Source organism: Microchirus variegatus (assembly GCF_963457635.1).
Source record: "Microchirus variegatus genome assembly, chromosome: 5".
NCBI classification, from domain to species: Eukaryota; Metazoa; Chordata; class Actinopteri; order Pleuronectiformes; family Soleidae; genus Microchirus; species Microchirus variegatus.
The window spans coordinates 7,421,162-7,441,818 of NC_139806.1; the positions used below are offsets into that span (position 1 = coordinate 7,421,162).

The 20,657-nt window shown below is 39.4% G+C and overlaps 1 protein-coding gene across 1 annotated transcript in view; it reads right to left on the reverse strand.

Annotated features, from left to right (window-relative positions):
* The window catches only part of tesk2 (testis associated actin remodelling kinase 2), a 28,599-nt gene that overhangs the window by 4,345 nt on the left and 3,597 nt on the right, over window positions 1-20,657 (reverse strand). Inside the window, exons 3-11 of the mRNA XM_083890266.1 lie at window positions 20,104-20,223; window positions 14,953-15,074; window positions 12,775-12,823; window positions 8,229-8,375; window positions 7,162-7,244; window positions 5,589-5,673; window positions 4,947-5,030; window positions 4,213-4,299; window positions 1,409-1,547 (exon numbers count right to left, since the gene is read on the reverse strand). Of these exons, the coding sequence (XP_083746392.1) occupies window positions 1,409-1,547; window positions 4,213-4,299; window positions 4,947-5,030; window positions 5,589-5,673; window positions 7,162-7,244; window positions 8,229-8,375; window positions 12,775-12,823; window positions 14,953-15,074; window positions 20,104-20,223 (916 nt within the window). The remainder of the gene's footprint in view (window positions 1-1,408; window positions 1,548-4,212; window positions 4,300-4,946; window positions 5,031-5,588; window positions 5,674-7,161; window positions 7,245-8,228; window positions 8,376-12,774; window positions 12,824-14,952; window positions 15,075-20,103; window positions 20,224-20,657) is intronic.

Sequence of the window (20,657 nt, forward strand, 5' to 3'; positions counted from 1 at the left end):
GAAAAAGACAAAGATTTCAACAGTTGCTTCACTTTTAAAAACAAAATAAGACAGATACACACCACCTCCTCCTCCTCACCCCAGCCCTCTTTTCAAACAAGAATGAACAATTTTGGCTCTCATCATTCCCACTTCGAAAAAGAGTTTCAGATATATGACAGAGCCTAGCATTAAAAACAAGATATAAGCTGTAAGTCTAGAGTTTATCATTAGATATCTTAAGAAACATCACTGTGAGATAAATATTTTTCTGTTTTCACAACGTAAAAATCTAATGTCACCACTAGGTGTCAATACAGGCTTAATCCTGCATACCGTTCAAAGCTACAAGTTCCTTAAATCACTATTATTCTTTTCATGAATAGCATAAGAGGACATTATTAATAACAGAGTCTAATTGTAAGTACACATGTTGTAGTAATAATAATGATAATAATATTCAGCAATACGTGAAATGTTGGACTTGACATTAGGAAACTCAGTTTCCAGTGACTGTTTACACTCTTTAGAAGAGAGTTTGTTTGTTCAAAAAGGCACACAAACAGCCAAAGGATCTGGGGGTTGAGGAAGTTCATCACATGATAATCCTAAACCTAACCCAGCACGTTTTTCCACAAAACAGCAGCAACACGACCAATACTTCTCATCAGGCTCAGACTGTGTTTTCATGTTCTGTTAGCGTCATCATGATCCAGGTGAAACAAACCACAACATTTATCATGAGGTTGAATCACCCCTGCATCCTGTGACCCCCCCCCCCCCCATGCCCATGCTCTTCTTCTCCATGCTGCCTTGTCCTGAGGAGAAAGAGCCGTTTGGCTCGTCTAAACAAATGCATGCAGACATGCAGGCGTCTGAACACTGGACCAAATTAGAAGTGAACCTGGGCCTACATGGATCAAGTATCTTAAAATAGGACTGTTTATCTCAGTTGTGTTTTCGTCTTCAAGGCGAGATTAAGTTTATATCATCAGCCAACAGTGATTCTGGGCCAGCACTTCTGTTCTTTTTAGTGTGCGATTCAGACACTTAGATAATTGATAGGACATATTTTCTGTTATTAACTTAACAAAGGTAGAAAAAAATAGGTTGGGACATTATTCTCCTTGGGGGAGAGCATATTGTCAACACTGAGAGTAACTGGAGAGGAAAGCGATTCTGTCAAACTAAACACTGACTGGACAACAAGTGAAATACTGACTAGTTCAAGCTGTGCCTGCATGTAGAGGTAAAGGGAGGTGAAAAGCTGGGGAAGCCATGAGCGCTGCAGGCTTCTGCTGCCAGTCCCCTTCATAACACTTTCCATTTACAGGAATCTACGTCTTGTAAACAACAGAGGTGGACTTTTACTGACTGTAAAACTACAGCCGAAACGGCAGATCAGCGTGATTTAGTGCAGCTCCGATACCTTTAGCTATGGTCTTCTTGTCATTGTCCCCGCTGAGTGGGACGCACTCGTGCTCCATCTCTTCGACTTTAAGGTGTGCGAGGGTTTCCTCCAGGTACATGACGATTTCTGGGAAGGACGGACGTAGTTTGGGATCCATCTGCGGAAAACAATAATAATAATGATAATAAGATATTAAAAATGAATGATATAGTAATGTAGAGTAGAATGACAGAAGTAACAATAATAATTTAATTTATACAGCACTTTTTTCCATTTAAAACAATTCTACATGCAACATCTAAACATTAATAGTACTACTGTAAGTAGGAAAACACGTAAAACTATATCCGCTCGAAATTAGAAAAAAAAAAAAAAAGGACTTTCACAGAATTATTTTAAAGCTGCAGTGCAAAACTTTTGTTTATTTTGTGTTTAATATGATATTATTCTGCCTGTGTATGGTCTTTGTGAACAGAAACAATGCTAAATCAGCATTGTGTGAACTCATTTGACAATAGTTTGAATGTAACATGACGTGTTTCAAATGTACACGTCGAGAAAAAGAGCAATAAACCTCTGAGATGACAAACCGTGCTGTGATTTACAGTTTTTTTCATGATGAAAGCAATAATATGTGGATTCTAGATATTTGTTTTGAAAAAAATGTGTCCTAAATCATGAGAACACTCAGCTGTTTGGCCTAAGATTCTGGAGAGAAACTAACTTTTTGAAATATTTAGAAAATTAAATTAAAATTTGGGGTCTCTGGTGAAAGACTTAGATGGAAGCTGTGAAAGACAAGCATGAGAAAAGCAACAAGAGACAAGATTGAGAAGGGATGGAATCTCCAGAAACTTTAATGCGCTCATCCTCTGTGCTTTGTTACATTAGGAAAAAAATAAATCACAATTCTAGTTTGCAGATAGTGAAGGAATGATGTAAATATAGCTTAATGGATAAAGCTTGTGCAAAATACATACTCACTAATGGTTCAACATGCTTAATATTCCTCCACAGGTCATTAGCTAATCACTTTCACAACAAATGAATGTATGAACATTGTGAAAAGCTGAGTTGGCCAAGTAACCGATCCAGCTGTTGGAGAATAGAGGCTGACCTCCTGGATAGTCTGCTAAATCAGATTATTCATATAATGAGATTGTACCTCCTCTTTTTCTAAGCAACAGAATTAAAGGTGCTTAAGAAATAAAATAAAATCAGAGAAAAAAACAAGGCAGTTCAACGCGATTCATTCTAATAATAAGCAAAGAGTATCATCACTTCTGATTTGACTAAAACTGTTAAAGAGAGAGGTTGGCATGGTGCAGTGATTCCAGTTTTCCAGCTTTATCCCAAAGTCCAAAGGCAAGATCGGGCTGAAGTTAATGGGAAAATCTTAAACTGCCTATGGGTGAGAATTAAAGCGCAGATCAGATCACAATTTTTTGGTCAAACCTGCCATGCTGAGTTTGTATTACCCTGTCAGTGACACGCAACTGTTACTATGGTTACTGCTTGTTTACAGACATGTGCAGTATCAGACTTGGGTCATATTTTCTACAGATGAATGTGAGCACCCATACAGATTGAGTCCATGCAGACCAAATGTGCTTTTTCCAGCCCAGCTGGTGGCATGCTTTTTTGGAGGGGGTCAAAACTGACAACAAAGAAGACAGTAACCATTGAAACATGCTTTAGGACATACAAGGAGTTCCACTGATACAGTAACCATACATGTACAACTGAGCATTCATAGAATACAAGAACATATAAAAAGGGGTAAACTGGACACACTAATATTGACTGTAGGTGTGAGTGTGACCCTCATATGGAGGATAAAGTGGTAGAGGATGGATGGATAAAAAGGAAGAGATTGCACAACTGGAATGGAACGAGAGATGGAGAACATGTGCATGGAACGATAGACTGATGCACACCCTTGTTTTTGTACAGTAAAAATGGAACAACGGAACATATACACCGTTCAAATACACTCTATACATTGTTAATGTGGTAAATTACTATTCTAGCTGCAAACTGTCTGTTTTTAATGGAATATGTACATAGGTGTATAGAGGCCCATTTCCAGCGTTCTAATGGTACATTGTGTTTGCTAATCGTGGTAGAAGGCTATTGGATGATTAGAAAACCCTTGAAAACCCTTGTGCAATGATGTTAGCACAGCTGAAAACGGAATTATTTTGAATAAAAATAATTATTTCTAAACTTGTCAATGTTTTGCAACTCTTTTGATGAATAAAAGTGTGACTTCTAATGGAAAACACCAAAAAATTGTATAGATGACCCAAAACTTTTGAACGGTAGTGCACATGAAAGGTCATCATCCCCATTGTCCCGTTGATTAGACACTCTAAATTGACCCCAGCCATGAGGAGGCCACATCCAGTGTACTCCTAGTGCTGGTCCCAAGCCCAGATAAATGAGAAGGTTGCGTCAGGAAGGGCATCTGGCATAAAAATAAATCCCTGCCAAATCCAACGTGCAGATCACTGTAAAAAATCAAGTGATCTGCTGTGGTAAGCCCTAAAATAATACCATACAAGCTCTCCGGCTGGCACAGCTTGCACAACCAAACCCAACAAGAACTGGACCCACATATAGTTTCAGTGAAAATATGAGTGTTGAAGGTTAGTTATTTCAGTAACAGGCTGGCAACCTTACAACCAGGAATACGGTGCCTGCACACCTGAGCAGTGTCAGCTGGGATTCGCTGCGACTCTCAGAGGATAAGCGGTATAGATAATGAATAAATGAATTCATCAAACAGGGTGACATTCAGTACAGGAGAGTGGCGGACTCACATTGCAGCAGTTGAAAGCCAGCTGGAGGAAGTCAGGTGGACAGTCTCCAACCATGTGCTGGAACGTGTGGTAGTCCAAGCCAAAGTTCTGCTCAGAAGGGAGAGAGAGTTTAAATCGTTATAAAGTTCAACAGGAAATTCTCATTCACCACTCAGGACAGAGCTCCATCAGAATTTAGACACTGTGTTTTTTAAGCTTCATATTTAATAACTAATCCCTCTGACATGATCCCGCTCACTGCCATGTGGACCAATAACCACAGACTCAATTCTGAGCTTGGATTTGCTCCTAAGCCTGGTTAAAGGCACAATCCACACAACAATGCAGGAGGATGATCCTAGCCAACAGTTATCATGCTTTTGAATTGACACTTTGGTCTCTATGGCAGGCATTGGATGCCTCATATTCATTTATGCAGACCAAACATTTCCCACAACATATTTGTTGTTGGCTGGCAGTGAGCTGAGTTAAAGATAATCTACAATTAACTAAATATAACTTATTTTGAGCTATCACTTCCCCATGAAATACCTAATGTCTGCCTCACACAGATAAGAGATAAAGATACAGACGGGAGATAAGGTACACTGAGTATTTCAGCTCAGTGTGAGACATGAGAATGTTTCTCAGATTAACAGCTAGTGAGAGATCCAAAGCAAACAAATGCATGGTTGTATTAAAAAACAGTTTTACACGGTGACACAGGGTAACAGTGAGGTGAGATGAGCAGTCACCTCTGTGCGGGGTAGAAAGTCTGGGTCTGCCTGGACTCTGGCGATGATCTCACACACGACTATTCCATAAGAGAAGACATCAGCCTGAAAACAGAGAGACAAATTAATTGACATACACACATATAAACAAACGTGAATTAACGTTAACTTAAAAGTTTTCATTCATCCAGGTCATAGTCATATTCAGGATTGGGCTGGAGGCAAATGGACTTAGTCTAGTTAAATTGAAGACCATGACGATCTATTTGGATTCTAAGTTTAAAATAATGATGAACAGTCTGTTTTTGATTGGTTTTTCTTTTTGGAAAGTTTTTACTTGTTGCTAAACTGTCTTTATTTTCTCATCTGTAATACAATATTCCAGTTTCCAAACTTTCATAAAGATAATTTTATGTTTGGAGTCTTTATGGATCCAGTTGTCTCAGAGGTTTAAAGTTTAAACCAATACTGCTGAGCCTCTTTTTGATTCATTCTCCTTTTTTTACAGTATAGACAGGGAAAGTGATCTTTTCACCAAGTGCTGAATAAAACAGCCAATAGGAGTCTCCACTCTCTCTCAACGGTCTTGGCGGTCATTGGCCATTGGCCTGTAAGGGCTCAGACCCCCCACCCCCCACCACCACCACAAGGCTGGAAACTTACCTTCTCATTGTATGGCTCATTCCTGAGCACCTCTGGAGCCATCCAGAAAGGAGAACCAACAACGGAGAGCTTCTCCCGTTCAGCACTGAACACAACAAACACACACACACACATACATAAGGGACATTTAAGCCAGGTCACATCAAACCCTAAATGAGGAAGTCATCTGTGCCAGAGTATTCATAATATTGACCTCACCCCCCAACACTACTGGTTGATATAAAACCACTCGGCACAGTGTGTGTCTCTCGCTTGAAGGAAGGTCAACGCACACTCAGCATCAATTTGTGTGTAAATATGTTGAGCTGGCGAGAAGTTGTTTTGAAATAATCCTCTGACCTGACCCTGTCCATGTTGTGTGTTGATGAAAAATGTAGAGCAGTAGGAGAAAAAAAGGCTTTAGATGACCTCCCTGTTACTTAACTCTTAAAAACTTAAAAACAATCTATTTGTGCCCATTTCAAGCCTTTTTAATGTCAAGAGGAAGAAAAAAAATACAAAACAAAACAACAATGTAAACAAACAAATACATAAAACGAAGCCAACTTTCCCCACAAAATATCCCTCTTGCTCCGTGTTTACCCTATAGTTAACATGTAATTGCAGTTTTGAGTTGTACCGAGCCAAAAATGACGCAGTCTCTTGTTGAAATTTTGTTTTTCAAAAGAAATCCGTTCCCTCTAATCCAATCAGTTCTGCAGCTTTTAGCCGTGTTTGGATGTAGATTGGGTGACACTGGATCAGAGCGTGAATATATACAGTAAGAGGTGACCTTCAAAACGTCTGACTTACGAGAAAAATAAACTGATATGTATGTTCTGTGCAGTTTTCTACTGTAGCATAATCTGTGCACTTATGAAAACAATACAATGTAATGTAAATTATGCCATAAACACAAGTTTATAAATAACCCTACACCACCAGAAACAGGCAAACACAGAGATCACATGCCAAAATAAACATTCTGACCTGAAATTTCAAATCTACGCATCCAACAAACATATGTGTAGAGTATGTGAGTCATCATTTAGCACGTGTTGATTTGTTTTATGGGGAGAATAATGAAGCACAATGAAGTGTGGTAATAACAACAATAATTTGTTACGAGGAGGGAGCAGAAAAAAAACTACAAAACAACTACACGACTCCACACCACATCCCTGCATAATTAACTTATTATTGCAAAAATAAATAACACACAACTCTGCGGTTGCAAAACAAGCAGACAAAGAACATCCTCAGCTTTTACTCTTGAGTCATGTGTTGTCCGTTTTTTCAGTATTCACTCTCCACTCAGCTCTGACTTCATGAGACAAATATCTGGGGCTTTAATATCTGTGACGTGCATGACTCCGTTCATCGACCACTTACTAACAGTGCGTGTGTTGTTCTGTGATTGGCAGGTAGTGCAGGGTAATGTAGAAAATGGCTGCCCACGAGGGCAGCTGTGATTTAACCATAAAAAAACAGAGAGCCAAAAGAGGCTAAAACACAGTGAGTTGCCTCTCTATCTGGATTACAACTAGGGCTGTGTATGTTTATGTAGAGCAGCAATCAATGCAAGACTTCTTACACAGTTGTGGGGATCTTTTCTGCCAGGCCAAAGTCTCCGACCACTGCTGTGTAGCTGTTGTCGTCACATTTGATCAGGCAGTTCTGTGAATACAGAAAAACAAACAAACAAACATTACCTTTAATTGGACATAACATATATTAGCTAAGGAAGTTGCAACGCTTGAGTATTTAAAAAAACCTAAACAAACATGTTGTGGTTTAATATCTGTCAAACTTCCACTTCCTAGTTAAACTTGAATTTAAGTGTTCAACGTTAATCGACTGTACATCGCCGTTCCCTGTACAAACACAGAATACAGGAACCAACAGCAAACACTGGTGTGTATTTCTACAAAGTCTGGACTCTTCCTCTTCACACTGCATTACCTCTATCTTCCGTTACCCTTGCTTCAGTTTTAGCCGTACTGATACATCACGTGTACTACTGACATGGTATGTACAAAGTTACATAACACTAACATTTGGCAGCTAAAAGTTGAATGTGATATGCAAGATATATACAATATCAGTCTTGGTGACATACTTATGATACATGAATCCAGTCCAGTGCAAACATTTCTATACATTTCTTGTATTTATTTGAGTCCTGGAACTCAGGAAGTCTCCCCCATCTTGAGTCATTTAAGCTAGTACAGATATGAGTCTTAAGCTTAAATTATTTTTGAGGAACTTATCTTGCAAAGCTGTGACAACATTATTCAACCCGGTGAACACCTCGTTTACTTTTTTCCAATGAAAGATTTGAAGAAAACTTGTGTTTCCTTGTGAAGATAAGCACCTATAACGTCGTGTGGGTTTACAGTAGAGTACATACTGTCCCCGTTTTCCCCCTGCTTGCTCCATGCCAACATGGCTCTGGGTCAAGTCGGAAAAGTAGAAGCCTCCTGGTACAGATGATCGCATCTGACAGCAGTGACACGGTGTGCTTTGCAGAGAGGTTAGCAGGTGAAGGACAACAAGTGTGTCAAGACACTGCAAATCTATAACACCATTAGAAGTCAAACACTACCGTTCAAAAGTTTGGAGTCACTTAGAAATGTCCTTATTTCTGAATCAGTCGCTCACCTTGGAGGTGAGGTCTCGGTGGAATACACCTTTAGAGTGCAGGTAGGCCAGACCGCAGGCGATCTCGTAGGCCATTTTCACCCTGGTGGGCCAACTCAGGTGTATGTTGCTGTCAAGAAGCTGCTCCAGGTTTCCACCATTGATGTACTGCAGACAGAGGAAGATTGACATTTAAACGAACATGTGAAAACACAATACACTAATTATTATAATTATTATTATTCATTACACTTCTAGAGCCCTTTTCTCGACACCCAAAGCGCTTTACAAATTTGCCATTATTAATTACACATTCTCACTGGTGGTGGTAAGCTATGTGTAGCCACAGCTGCTCTGGAGCAGACTGACGGAAGCGTGGCTGCCAATGTGCGCCAAACGGCCCCCCTGACCACCACAATCATACATCCATCGCATGTTTTTGCGAACTAATGTATTATGGGAAAAAAATGCTGAGACCTGTAGCACAAGAACTTGACAAACATTGAAGGGTCAGACAGTATTCAAAATGTAAACCATGGACAATTTAACACAGCAAAATGATCAAACTCTGTATATTGTAGCAGTTAACTGGAGATGCATCGGATTAAACTTGAAATGTTTAATCTCATTTAGAGCTAAAACTCTTAGTGCTGCCCCCTGAAGAGTGGGCAGCCAGATGGACAAATCAGATCAATGTCCAGGGTTCTTCACTGTACCTGTCCACTTTGATCCAGAAGAACTAATCTGACTTTGCTGTGTTGCGTGCATGCAGGCACACAGACACACTAATCCCAATCCCATGTCACACATCACGGACAACAGTAGTATAACTAGAGTTTGTTTGACCAACAGGCACAGAATTAGGCCAAAATGGGAATGTGAGAGGAGGACGTCACTCTTTTTCTTCTTCATCCTCCAAAGAAAGAGGTTATAACATTTAATCCCTATCTATTGCATTCCATTTTGCTAAATTAAAAACGTAAAAATGTTTGCCTTTGTCAGTATTAGTCTCAAAATGCAACTTCTTACAGTGTTTAATTTGCGGCTGATTAGTCCGTTAAACAGTTGATTGAACAGATTTCCTGAACACAATCTAAGCCACATATGCCATTTTCTTTGTTTTATGAAAATGCACTAGTAAATGTAGCAATAAATGGAACCTCTATAATAGCTTAGCTCTGTAATATCAGTTTTTAACCATGCATACACTAATCAAGTGTTCGAAGTCAATTATTCATAACAGAAAATGGTTTATCGCTATTATTTGGTAAGCTTACAAAAGCTTGAAGACTCCAAGATGAAGCAATGTTTTTGATTCAAAAAAGCTATTTTGTAACTCTGCATGTGTCGTACATGAAATCCATCCCGTTAAACAGGCAGAGTCTAGAGTCTGTTACCTTTAAATGTTCTATTGCACACACACTTGTGTATTCATGATGTCTGAGGATTACAGCATTTGTCCAACAAATTCCTCAGTAGCTACAGAGGTCAACATCTGTTCTCTGCTCAGTGGGGTTTAGGGAAAATATGGACACAACTAAACTTGAGAAAATTCTAACTCTTTTTCGTCCTTTATCATGTTATTTAAGATCAAGATGGAGCTGCTTTTACTCACACACTGACTACGAAGCACATACAGCATGTGCTGGTGCAAAATGCACATTGTTTTAGTCTTTACGGGAAGCATGTACCTGCCATGTCAACTTAAAAGTAACTGAATACTCCCCCCACATTTGGGAGGGGGGGACCTTCTTGTTTAGAGATGGCATTTCTTCTGCAATCTGCCTTATCCTACTCTTGGAGGTACTGACATAATGCAGTGATTACTTGACATAGCACATGTTTAAACCATAGCAGCACCTCACCATGATTGTGTATAATGCGGGGGGCCGAGGAAATGAAAAACATACGGTTGTTGTAATGTGGACATGGCTCCGCATCACCGTCTGTGTTTCAGGTTAAAAACCTAAAAAGACTCAAAACAAAAGGATCTTTGTTTGCTGCCGAGAGCAGCTTCAAACGGCAGGAAGATCCGAACATGGCTCATGACTCACTATTAGCACATTATGATTGCGGCAGCACTAAATTGATATTTGGCAGAAAAAGAACATCTCTGCTTCCTAACTCTTACGTAGAGAATACACAAGCTTCAGTATTTTCATAACAACACTTCCAATGAGGCTAAAACAAATGAGTCATGTGGTCATTGACTTATGCAACTGCTATCAACATAACGATACTAAATTATACAACTTTTGCATCTTTGGGCAGCTCTGTAAATGACATTAAAACACAAAATTAAAAAGATTTATTTTGCTTATTGTATTGTATTTTACTTATGCGATGCCCATCCTAAATAAATTAATAATAAACTACATCAACCGAATTCTATGTATGTCTATGTAATATTTCTGTTTACAGTATAGAACATTTAAAGTGGCTTAGGCTGATAATAAATAATAATCAGTAATTATTTAAACCAATCGGTCACAATATTTAAACTCATATCGTAATAGTATGAGTGCAGTAAATATGTCCTGTAAAATAATATAACATATTACAAAAAATACACCAGTTCTGTACTTTGCATTAAAATAGAATACAGTTCATGATGTTTCTTGGCATTATGTTCCGAAATAGTGGCAGAATAGGTCATAAGTTTTGTTTTTTTTGTGCAGGATTTGAACTTATGCGTGTATCTGCATGTCTGTGTGTTTGTGTGTGTGTGTGTGTGTGTGTGTGTGTGTGTGTGTGTGTGTGTGTGTGTGTGTGTGTGTGTGTGTGTGTGTTTGTGCGTGTGTGTGTGTGTGTGTGTGTGTGTGTGTGTGTGTGTGTGTGTGTCTCAGCAAAAGAGAGAGTAAGTTTCTTAAAGGTAGCTCGCGGGCAAGCAATAACTTCACTCTCCGTTTCCTCTGAGCACGGCCTCATGTCGGGGGTCAGGTAACAAAACAGCAAGGGCCTGGTACCAGGGTCAGAGCATTCACTTTAGGTCCTGACACGACACAACAGGATCTGTTTACCCCGCAGCATGAAAACAAGACTAACCGCAGCGTGCTCACCTATGTATATTTATGTGTGTGTGTCGCACAATATGCGCTGTGTGTGTGTGTGTGTGTGTGTGTGTGTGTGTGTGTGTGTGTGTGTGTGTGTGTGCATTTCTAGAGCGGTCTTCTCTTCTGAAACTGCAGACTTGGTGTTTGTCTTTGTTGGCAGAGCTACAATAAGCACATTGACTGTGCAGTGTAATCGTGTACACATGTGTGTGCCGTGAAGGATCTCAACTGTGTTTAACAGAGTACTCTTTCTTCTAAGGGGGATGAATTGTGTGTTATGTGTTTTCCAATGAAAGTCCGTTTACAGACGTGCATTTTAAGACACCGGCTGAACCTTTGCAGTGTATAGTATGTAGGTCTGTCATGAATGCATGTTTTTGTGTAGGATGTGTGAATGCATAAAGAGAATAATAATAATGTTATAAAAATGACTCTCTGTGGTAGAGGATATCAGCTTATTTGTATGTAATTTCTGAATAAACAAAGCAGTTTAGTTTTTAAAATACCTATTTCTAGCCCATAGTGACCTTCTTATTTTACATATTGTTTCCCGAGCAGTTAAAAAGTAGAAAACTAGCATTGGAGGCAAGAAGATGCTTAAAGCATTTACTTATATTGTTTTACCCATCCATGCATGTGTGCTGCTCAAAGAAAATGATACTGTACACTTACTTTTTAGGTTTCTAACAAATATGACCTACAATCATAATAATAATAATAATGTCAAACAAATGGATATGTATATATGTTTGTGCTAAAAAAAATAATGAATAGTTTATTATTTTTACCATACCAGGTCCAGGATCATAAATTGGAATTACGCAAAATCGAAATTGATAAAATTCAAACAATAACCAACCCAAATGAAAAGCTGAATAACAAATCAGATAAGTGTTTTTTTTTATGTTTTTGGTGATCAGTTAATTCTGAATAACATTAAATTCAGCCTACTGTTCCTTTCATTTCTCTGTGACTGAGGCCTGACCTTCTTTGCATAGTGTGCAAGTGGCATTTTAGCAAATGCTTGTAAAGCATTTCCATCCATAACTTATTAATGACTATCACAAACCAGTTACTTCTCCATGTCTCCCCAACCCACAATGACACAAAAACAAATACACAGTTACACATACGCAGGATAAATATAGACTGTGTGCAAGTAGAAAGCATTGCTCACTGAAACCCTAATGGTGCATTGCTGTCACATTAAGCACCTCTGGGGAATTTTATTAACCGCCTATATCAAATTCTCCATTCCTCGGTCTCCCTCACACAGACATACGCAGCCTAAGTGTTATTGTGCAAACACACAACATCACTCAGTTTTGGTTTCGCACAATTACAGAGTGGCGTGTGCAAACGTGTTGTGTTTAAAGATGATGCGATGTTTCACCCGAAAATAGCAGGAACCACCTTTCATCATCAGCAGAAACACTGTGTTCTCACATGTCATTGTGAGAAGCTTTAATGTCAAATTGTGTGTGTGTGTGCGTGTGTGTGTGTGTGAGATGTACCTCCGTCAGAGCGTGAAGCTGGCCCTCGTGGACACACACTCCCTTGAACCTACAGGAGCACAAAAGATATGCAAAATGAAGGAGTTGTTAAACGCGACAGGACATTTGTTAGATTTACATAAAAAAGGATTACATCAGCACATGAAGGCGGCCACACAGACAGGTCTTTGAAATTAAGAGAAACCACTTGACACACAGTATGTACAGTATTTTCTCTGGACTCAATCGCCTGTTCTATAGAGTAATTTAAACTCAAACAGTGTAGAAACATCATAATAAAACTCTTTTATGGCCTTCTCTGCTGGAAGCAAACAGGGAGGGGATGAAGAAAATTTTCGAGAGGAAAAACCTTAAAAATTCCTCTGAGCAAGACCAGACACGTGATTAATGCGAGACTGTCAGTAAACAGGAGGATAATGGCAGTTTTCCCACCCCACTCCTTCCACCTTGCCTATGGATTTCAACAGTCTTTTTAGAAATGAGGAAACATGCTTTGTTTTCCCTACAAGTACATTTAGTTTTTTGTTGTCTCCTTCAACCAAAAGGAATATGATGTTTGTGTGTGTGCACAGAGAGACATATAAACCAACTTCATACACAAGCAGCACTGACACCCTCATAATTCTCGAGGCAATGAAAAGGTCAACTTTATGGGTCCGTGTTGGATTTTAGCTAACAATGAACCCCTCAGTGCCTGCTTGTTAACACACAGACAGACGCACAATCCTCGAGGCGTGCTCAACAAAGATGGCATTGTAAAACATACTGCGCATGTGTGTGTGTGTGTTAGGTATTTATGCATGTATGTGCATGTTCAAAAGAAAACACTCAATCTCATGAACAGAAAGTGGGGTTTTTTTACAGAGAGAAAAACACGAACGATTCGATAGAGCAGAGAAATTCATCCCATAAAGCCACGAGAGAACAAAGCAGGTTTTCATTTAGGTTTGAATGTGAAAAAAAAGAAAATCTGGTCTCAGGTGCTTCTCACTGAATGTATACTTAAGATCTCAGTGATCTTTTGGGTTCATATTACACAAGCATATTAAAGTGTGACAAGGTGATGGTACTGTTTGAACCTACACTGACAGTGTGAGACAAACGTTTAGAGAGAGAGAGAGACCAGATATGTTCTTTGCATGAACTGGACGAAGCGCTGCTCTCAAGACTGAAACCTGTCCGCACTGCTCATGCATGTTTGCAATAAATTGACTAAATACAAAATTCCTCTACTGCACGAACATCGGTTTGAACAAATATCAGAATCACTGCGCGGTGGGTATCGTGATGAAATAGGCTATATGGTCTTTATGCAGCATTTAATCTCACCTCTAATTAACAGCTTGCCTTGATGGCTGTTAAGTATGGTCATGTACGTGCAGACATGTTCCATCTGTTGCTTAAGAAAAGCTATTAAGGATGCTATTAAACAAGAGTATCTGAATTGAAATAATAAAAGTGATTTTACATCAATATGGCTATATTATTGCAAGCATTAGTATTAAGATGAAACTATGTGATTAATCGCGTAACTATTACATTATTTTTATTTGTTTGACAGCCCAAAAAAATACAAATAATGATGTCAACTTGTTCCCTTGTGACAGAGAGAGTTCTCCTTGCTTCCTAGCCACTGGGCATCTACTCCAGCCCTAACGGGAGCTGGTAGTCTTGAAAATCCATTGTTAATAGGCTGTGTGTTTGACACAGTTTCTCACCAAACCCAGAGGAAACAGGTCACAACCACAGACTCAAGTGAGAGAAGAGGTAAAAGCAGTGAGATCATTGCGAGAGAATAAATCTAACACATATTAAAGGCCGAACCAAGTGTTCCAGGAAATTACTAATATGTAACGTCACAAATGCGAATTACTCGTTATTACAAGAAGTTCCAGAGTGACCTTAAACCTTAAAATAAGCCCATTGTGAGTTTAAGATAGTGATCTTTTTCTGACTTATTCTTAGCATATGATTAATAAACCATTATGCCAGTGGATACACAAACACAACCTTGTAGATTTGACTGTTAACAATTAGAAATAGGGCTATTTGGGTTATACAAAGTAGCTCATGTTATACCTGATAATGCAATAATTAATAAGAACACCTAAGTCAAGCTAGTGCCTGGTGGTTTTTATAATAACCCCCTTTGAACAAAGCAATAATTCAGTTACCAACCTGAGCACATTTGGATGTGAAAGCCGGTTCATGAGTTGAACCTCTTTCAGCATGTTGGCTCTGTTGCTACTGAGCTTGTTCATCTTCAGAGCCATGACTTGGTCTGACACGCGATGATGGACCTGTAAAGCACACAAACAACGAGGGCACATTTCAACATGCTGTAAATACTGTCCAATACAACTGAACAATGGTCAACTGCAATGTCTGAAGTGTACTTAAAGAAACTATATTTAACTGGATACAAAGACTTCTCAGCTTGTGTAAAAACAGATAAGTCATTGAGAAGATTAAAAACACAGTTTTGCTCTGATGGTTACGAGCAATAAAACATGTGACTCAAGCATAAAGGAGAAGAATAGGAGGACGGAATAAAAAAGAGAAGTGAAAAATTAGGTCAGTCATAGCTGACCATCCATGATATTTAATGTGTCAGTCCATAACTGCACAATCAATGTTGTGTTATTGTGCACTGAGATGTCGGTTTGACACTGATGGCAGCAGAATCACCATCCATCATCGCCCATACACCCATTAGTCCATCCATTGATCGGTATCCCTTCGTCTGTACATTGATTATACATGTGTCTGTCCCTTTCACAGTCCCTTTCAAAAGTCGGAGGACTACTGTCCATTCCCCTCTACACAGCACATGCTGTTATGTGATCGGGAGCTTTTGCAGTTGCTTTGAGCTCACACTACATTAGCGACCAGCGACAGAGATCACATGCTACACGATCCTGCACCAGGAGGCGCCACTGACTGGTGATACCAGGCCTATTTTAGCCCCATTCTATGTCTCAAGACAGTCTTCTCTGATATAAATCAGTGTTGGTCTCATGCTGTGGTGTGATCACACAGAATGGAAAGCAATTGTTGGGTTTTTTTTTACATCAAGTTATCCGTGTCATTCGTATTCATTCACATTAATAAACCACAACCTGTGAATACTCACCTAGTGGCTAATGCTAAAGCTAACTCTGTTCATAGTGACATATTTTCAGAAGTTACCTGGTATTTCACTAACTTGCTCACTTTCTGCTCTGCTCTATCCTTCATTGCTTAGTCTTACTCACTCAGACGGCTCAGAGGGGACCGTGTCTTCTTTGCCTTTGACACTTTCTAAGTTGTCGATGTTATTTTTGATTTATTTATTTTATTTGATCTGTTTTAATGGTGGTTTCTATCCACATTTGTATCCATGTTTTTACGTCTTTTAATTTATTTTAGTTGATTTAGACGTATTTTCCCACCTCATGTGAGCTTCCATGCCTTTCATTTATTGTGTCTTATTAATTATTATGTACAGCACTTTGGTCCACTGTGGTTGTTTTGTGGTTGTGCTTTACAAATAAAGTTGATTGGATTGGATTAACAGGGATTCGCTCAATTTGCACCGCCAGCCAAGACTTGACATGAAACTCTCCTGGCATCTTCCCAGAGATGGGGTGAGCATATCTTTGGGTGTTTCAGCCACTATTCCCTCTTCCTGGACTCTGATTGGCTCTGGTGACTGGATTCATCGCCGACTTGGAGCAAATTTCCAGTTGAAGGTTCCAGTCAAGCCGAACATAAATCCCTGAGATTATAAAAAAGTGTCTTAAAGGTACTGGGTAGGTAAAGGGTGGCAAATAACCCTGAAATATACTAGATAATACCAATTTGAGTAGGAACAAGCTGTAATATTTGTTAAGGGGTGAACTGAAATTCAAAGATTTTACAGTTTTCAAAGGAGCTGTTAGAGCTCAATCTCTGTATTGGGGCTTTTTTTTCATTATTATTATATTATAAAAACCAAGAGCCCAACATGGATTTTTTCTTAATGCACCCACCACCTCTATAAAAATAGAAAGGTGACCTTCTCACTTGGGGTTTCAGAGAGGCCACAACTCAAAACAAAACTATCAAGTATTTGAGTTCCCCTGCACATACTCATGCAAATAGGAAATATAAACCTGCAAACCACAGTAAGTAGCGCAAGCTGCTGCGACTCATCTACCGTCCTACACTTGTTTAGTCACTTCCTGACAGATGAAAAGATCATTTAGATTATGATGCAGTTCTTTTCCAGTCCTTAAAAAGAGTAAATTAATGTACACTTACAATGATTTCCAAAACTTTTAAACGCTTACACACATTAGGACCTGAGAGAAGGTCATTAACCTTTAGCACGGTGAGTCTATTCACACATGACCAGCAGCTTCAAACAATGAATCCTTCAGAATGCTGACTGTCACATCAGTATGAGAATTTATGGTCTCAGTTATACAACATGATCACTATATAACATACATACATATATGGTTTCAATGCTGTAAATGTGCAATAGTGATATGCCTAGTTATGGAAAGCAAGAACATGACTGTGCCATTTGAGGAAAAAAAAACATGACAGATGATTCTAATGTTAGAGAATAATCCTTCTATGGGAATATGGTAGCCTGTCAATCATATCAACTATAACAGAGGGAAGCTTTTCATCATGTGCTAACAATGGAGAGCCATTGTTCACATGACCATCTCCCATCATCACAGCCACAGCACAGTGGTGACACAGTGGAGGGTAATATTACTTACAGCAGCAAAGAGAATTGACAGCTGGGACTAGTCAGTATGGGGTACATAGGAGGTATTGATGAAAATCAGTAAGATATGTTGCCATGGGGCAGAAGTGGTATATTCATTTATCAACAATAACTACAGTATACATTGTATGATGTTTATAAAGGATGGTGGAGTGTGTCTTTTTCATTTAGGGGGACTCCAGTGCCTCTGCATCTCATACATACAGACACAAAAATCTCTGTGTTCAAGTTCAAAGGAAGGGGCCTGGCTGCGAGAGCCGACAGTCTCCACCACAGGACAGCAGAAACAACAGATGGCCACTCCCCTGAAGGCCTCCTCCCCCACATCCGTCTATCCTCCTCCAACCCCCTATTTCTGAGTCTTCACATCCCCCCATTCGGTTTATTCCTGATCCCCCTCTTTCTCCTCCTCCTCACACAGTGTCCTCAAGCAAACCATCATCCCCAAATCACACTCCACATCTCTTTCGCATCTTACTCACGTGTTCCCCTATCCACCCCTGCAGAATCACCTATGTCATTTCACCTCTGCACTTTTATAGAAATCATACCCAAACTCTAAAAAAAACCTTTTCTCAGAACTCCACTCCAGCCCGTGTCTGCCACCATCCCTTATACTCAATTACCTCCGAAAGCCTCCACTTAAACCCCCATATTTATCCCTTTCAACCATCAGAAGCTTTTTTTCTCTCCTCCTTCACCTCTTTCATGCCTTTGAACCTCACTGTGCTCTTCATCACTATGCCGCTTTCTCCTCTGCGCTACAGGAGAGCGAGATGAATCGCGGTTAAGTGGCAGCATTCATGTAGGACGCTGGAAATGTCGAATAGATTCCACTTTGAATAAACACTGAGAATGAGCTTTTATGTGATCATTTGCTCATATTTTAGCCTGCAGACGAGACATACAGAACAACTTACAACCTTTGTGTGGTTTTCCTGCTTTGGTAAATAGTGTATAACATACTTAAGTGTTTTGTCTAATGTAGTACATGTGGATATCAATAACTGAAACCGCAGGTTACTTTTTATGGTCTGTAGTTCTCTTTTGCAGTGGATGACGAATCTCCACAGTGGGGTGCTTTTCAGAAAATAAATGTGAACTTAAAAATGCCTTCATTTGCTTCCAACACAGAGCCTTCAGATCTTCCAAACCAAATGCAAAACACCCAAAAGTAGCCAATGCATCAACATTACATCAATAAGGCCAAAAGTTACAGGCACAATAGAGAATGAAAGTCACTCCAGTTCATGAATCCAATGCGAAGGTCATATTCAACTTCCAAAATACACAGAGTGACGTGAAAAATAGAAAGACATACAAAATATAATGCGATGGAGCCCAGTTTGATGTCATTTAAAATCCTCTAGGCCATTATTTTCAAAATACCACATGTCCTTAATCCACAATTTCATTCTGTTTTCTAAAGATCCAGTGTGTACAATTAATGATGGTGAGAATGTAGATAGTAACAAACGCTTCCTTTGCCCAAAGCGTCACAAATCTTCAGTGGCCTTCACATAGCAGAGATGTTGTTCTTCTGTGTTTAAACATATTTGTGCAAAACACAGCCTCTCCGTAAAGCAAGGTCTTCGCCTAAAGTACATAAAAAGACTTCTTCTAAGGCTATGAAAACCAAACAAATGTTTGAAAATGTGTACAATACAAGTGCATGTATGGGTAGTACATTGAATTTCTGCCAATAAACCCTCCTTAATGTTAAACACTGGCTCTTTAACCCTTAAACAACAGGTCAGCCCTGCGTGTACACACTGGTGTTAATCGTTCAAAGCTCAACTTGTCCTCCTATCACAACAAGTTACACCAAAACCACTTAAAAATGATTAGTCTATTAGTCAGTGTCATTTATTTAGCAAAAGAGCAGCCTAATTCCTTACTGAAGGGGTTGGCCATACAACCACTCAGTTACAACGAGCCATGTACTGATTCCACGCTGTCATGATGCCCTTGATAATATCACCAATGAGAAAATGTAATTTCTTTGCTGGCTGATGTTGATAAAGAGGGAGTAATCAGGCAAAACTACTCTAATGGTGCCAAATGCACTTGTGTGAGTGAGTCCCATTCACATGCCTGTAGGGGGAGGGGACTGAGTAACAGGGTGAACAACCCCGTACTTAATTCATGTCTTTGAACCAGCTGAAACTAACGACCTAAAAATGTCCAGGAGTGAAGACCAAGATCACTCGGAAATGTTCACTCTTTGACAAATTGAGCAAATCAACGTAACGAGTCAAATCAAATGTAAAAAGACTTTGGGGGGTTAGCGTATTCACTATACGTGTATCAGAGGCATGATCAACAAGTTCGTGCTTATCCTGAACCAGACATAAAATGCATTCAACAAAAGCATGAATTCTGTCACGTACAAGGGAAAAAGATATAAATCCTTAAGTCAGATGGGTACACGTCTAGACACATTAAAACAGGCAGAAGAAGAAGTCAAACAAGATAAGAAGGCAAACAGACTGAAGAAGCAAAAGGAACGAGGAAAAAAATATCTTCAGGGTCCATAAAAAGGAAAGTAATAACTGCTCTCCACCCACCTTAAAGACATCAGAGAAGAATCCAGAGCCAATCCACTCACAGGTGAAGTCATCAAGGCGTGTCAGACGGGAGAAGGCACTAATGAGGGCTCTGTAGGATGATGGCCACACCCTGCCCACCTGACAAAGATATGCACAGACTGGTAAAAACACGCCACAGTGCATGCTCAAGGACCACTGCTATAATTTGCTTGTTTGTGCAGCAAAATAAGATAGAGACAGACAGATAGTGTTGCATGTAAGTGGGACAAAGTCTAAAAGGACTCAACAATAGATATAAAGACTGATTTGTACCAGCGTACATTTTTTCCCCAGTCTTGACAGACAGAAATAAGCACATACTTAACAACACAGATAAGTCGGGGACAACACATTAAATAAGAGACGGATTACTTGTTTTTGTGTTTGGCAACCCAGCAAAGCACTCAACCCTTCAAATCCTACCATCCTATCATTATTTGTTCAACCATTAGTGTTCATTAGCGCTGCTGCCCCTTCATTTTGTAATTTGCACAGCACAGACACAGATGGGGGAACTGTGAAATGGTTGATGG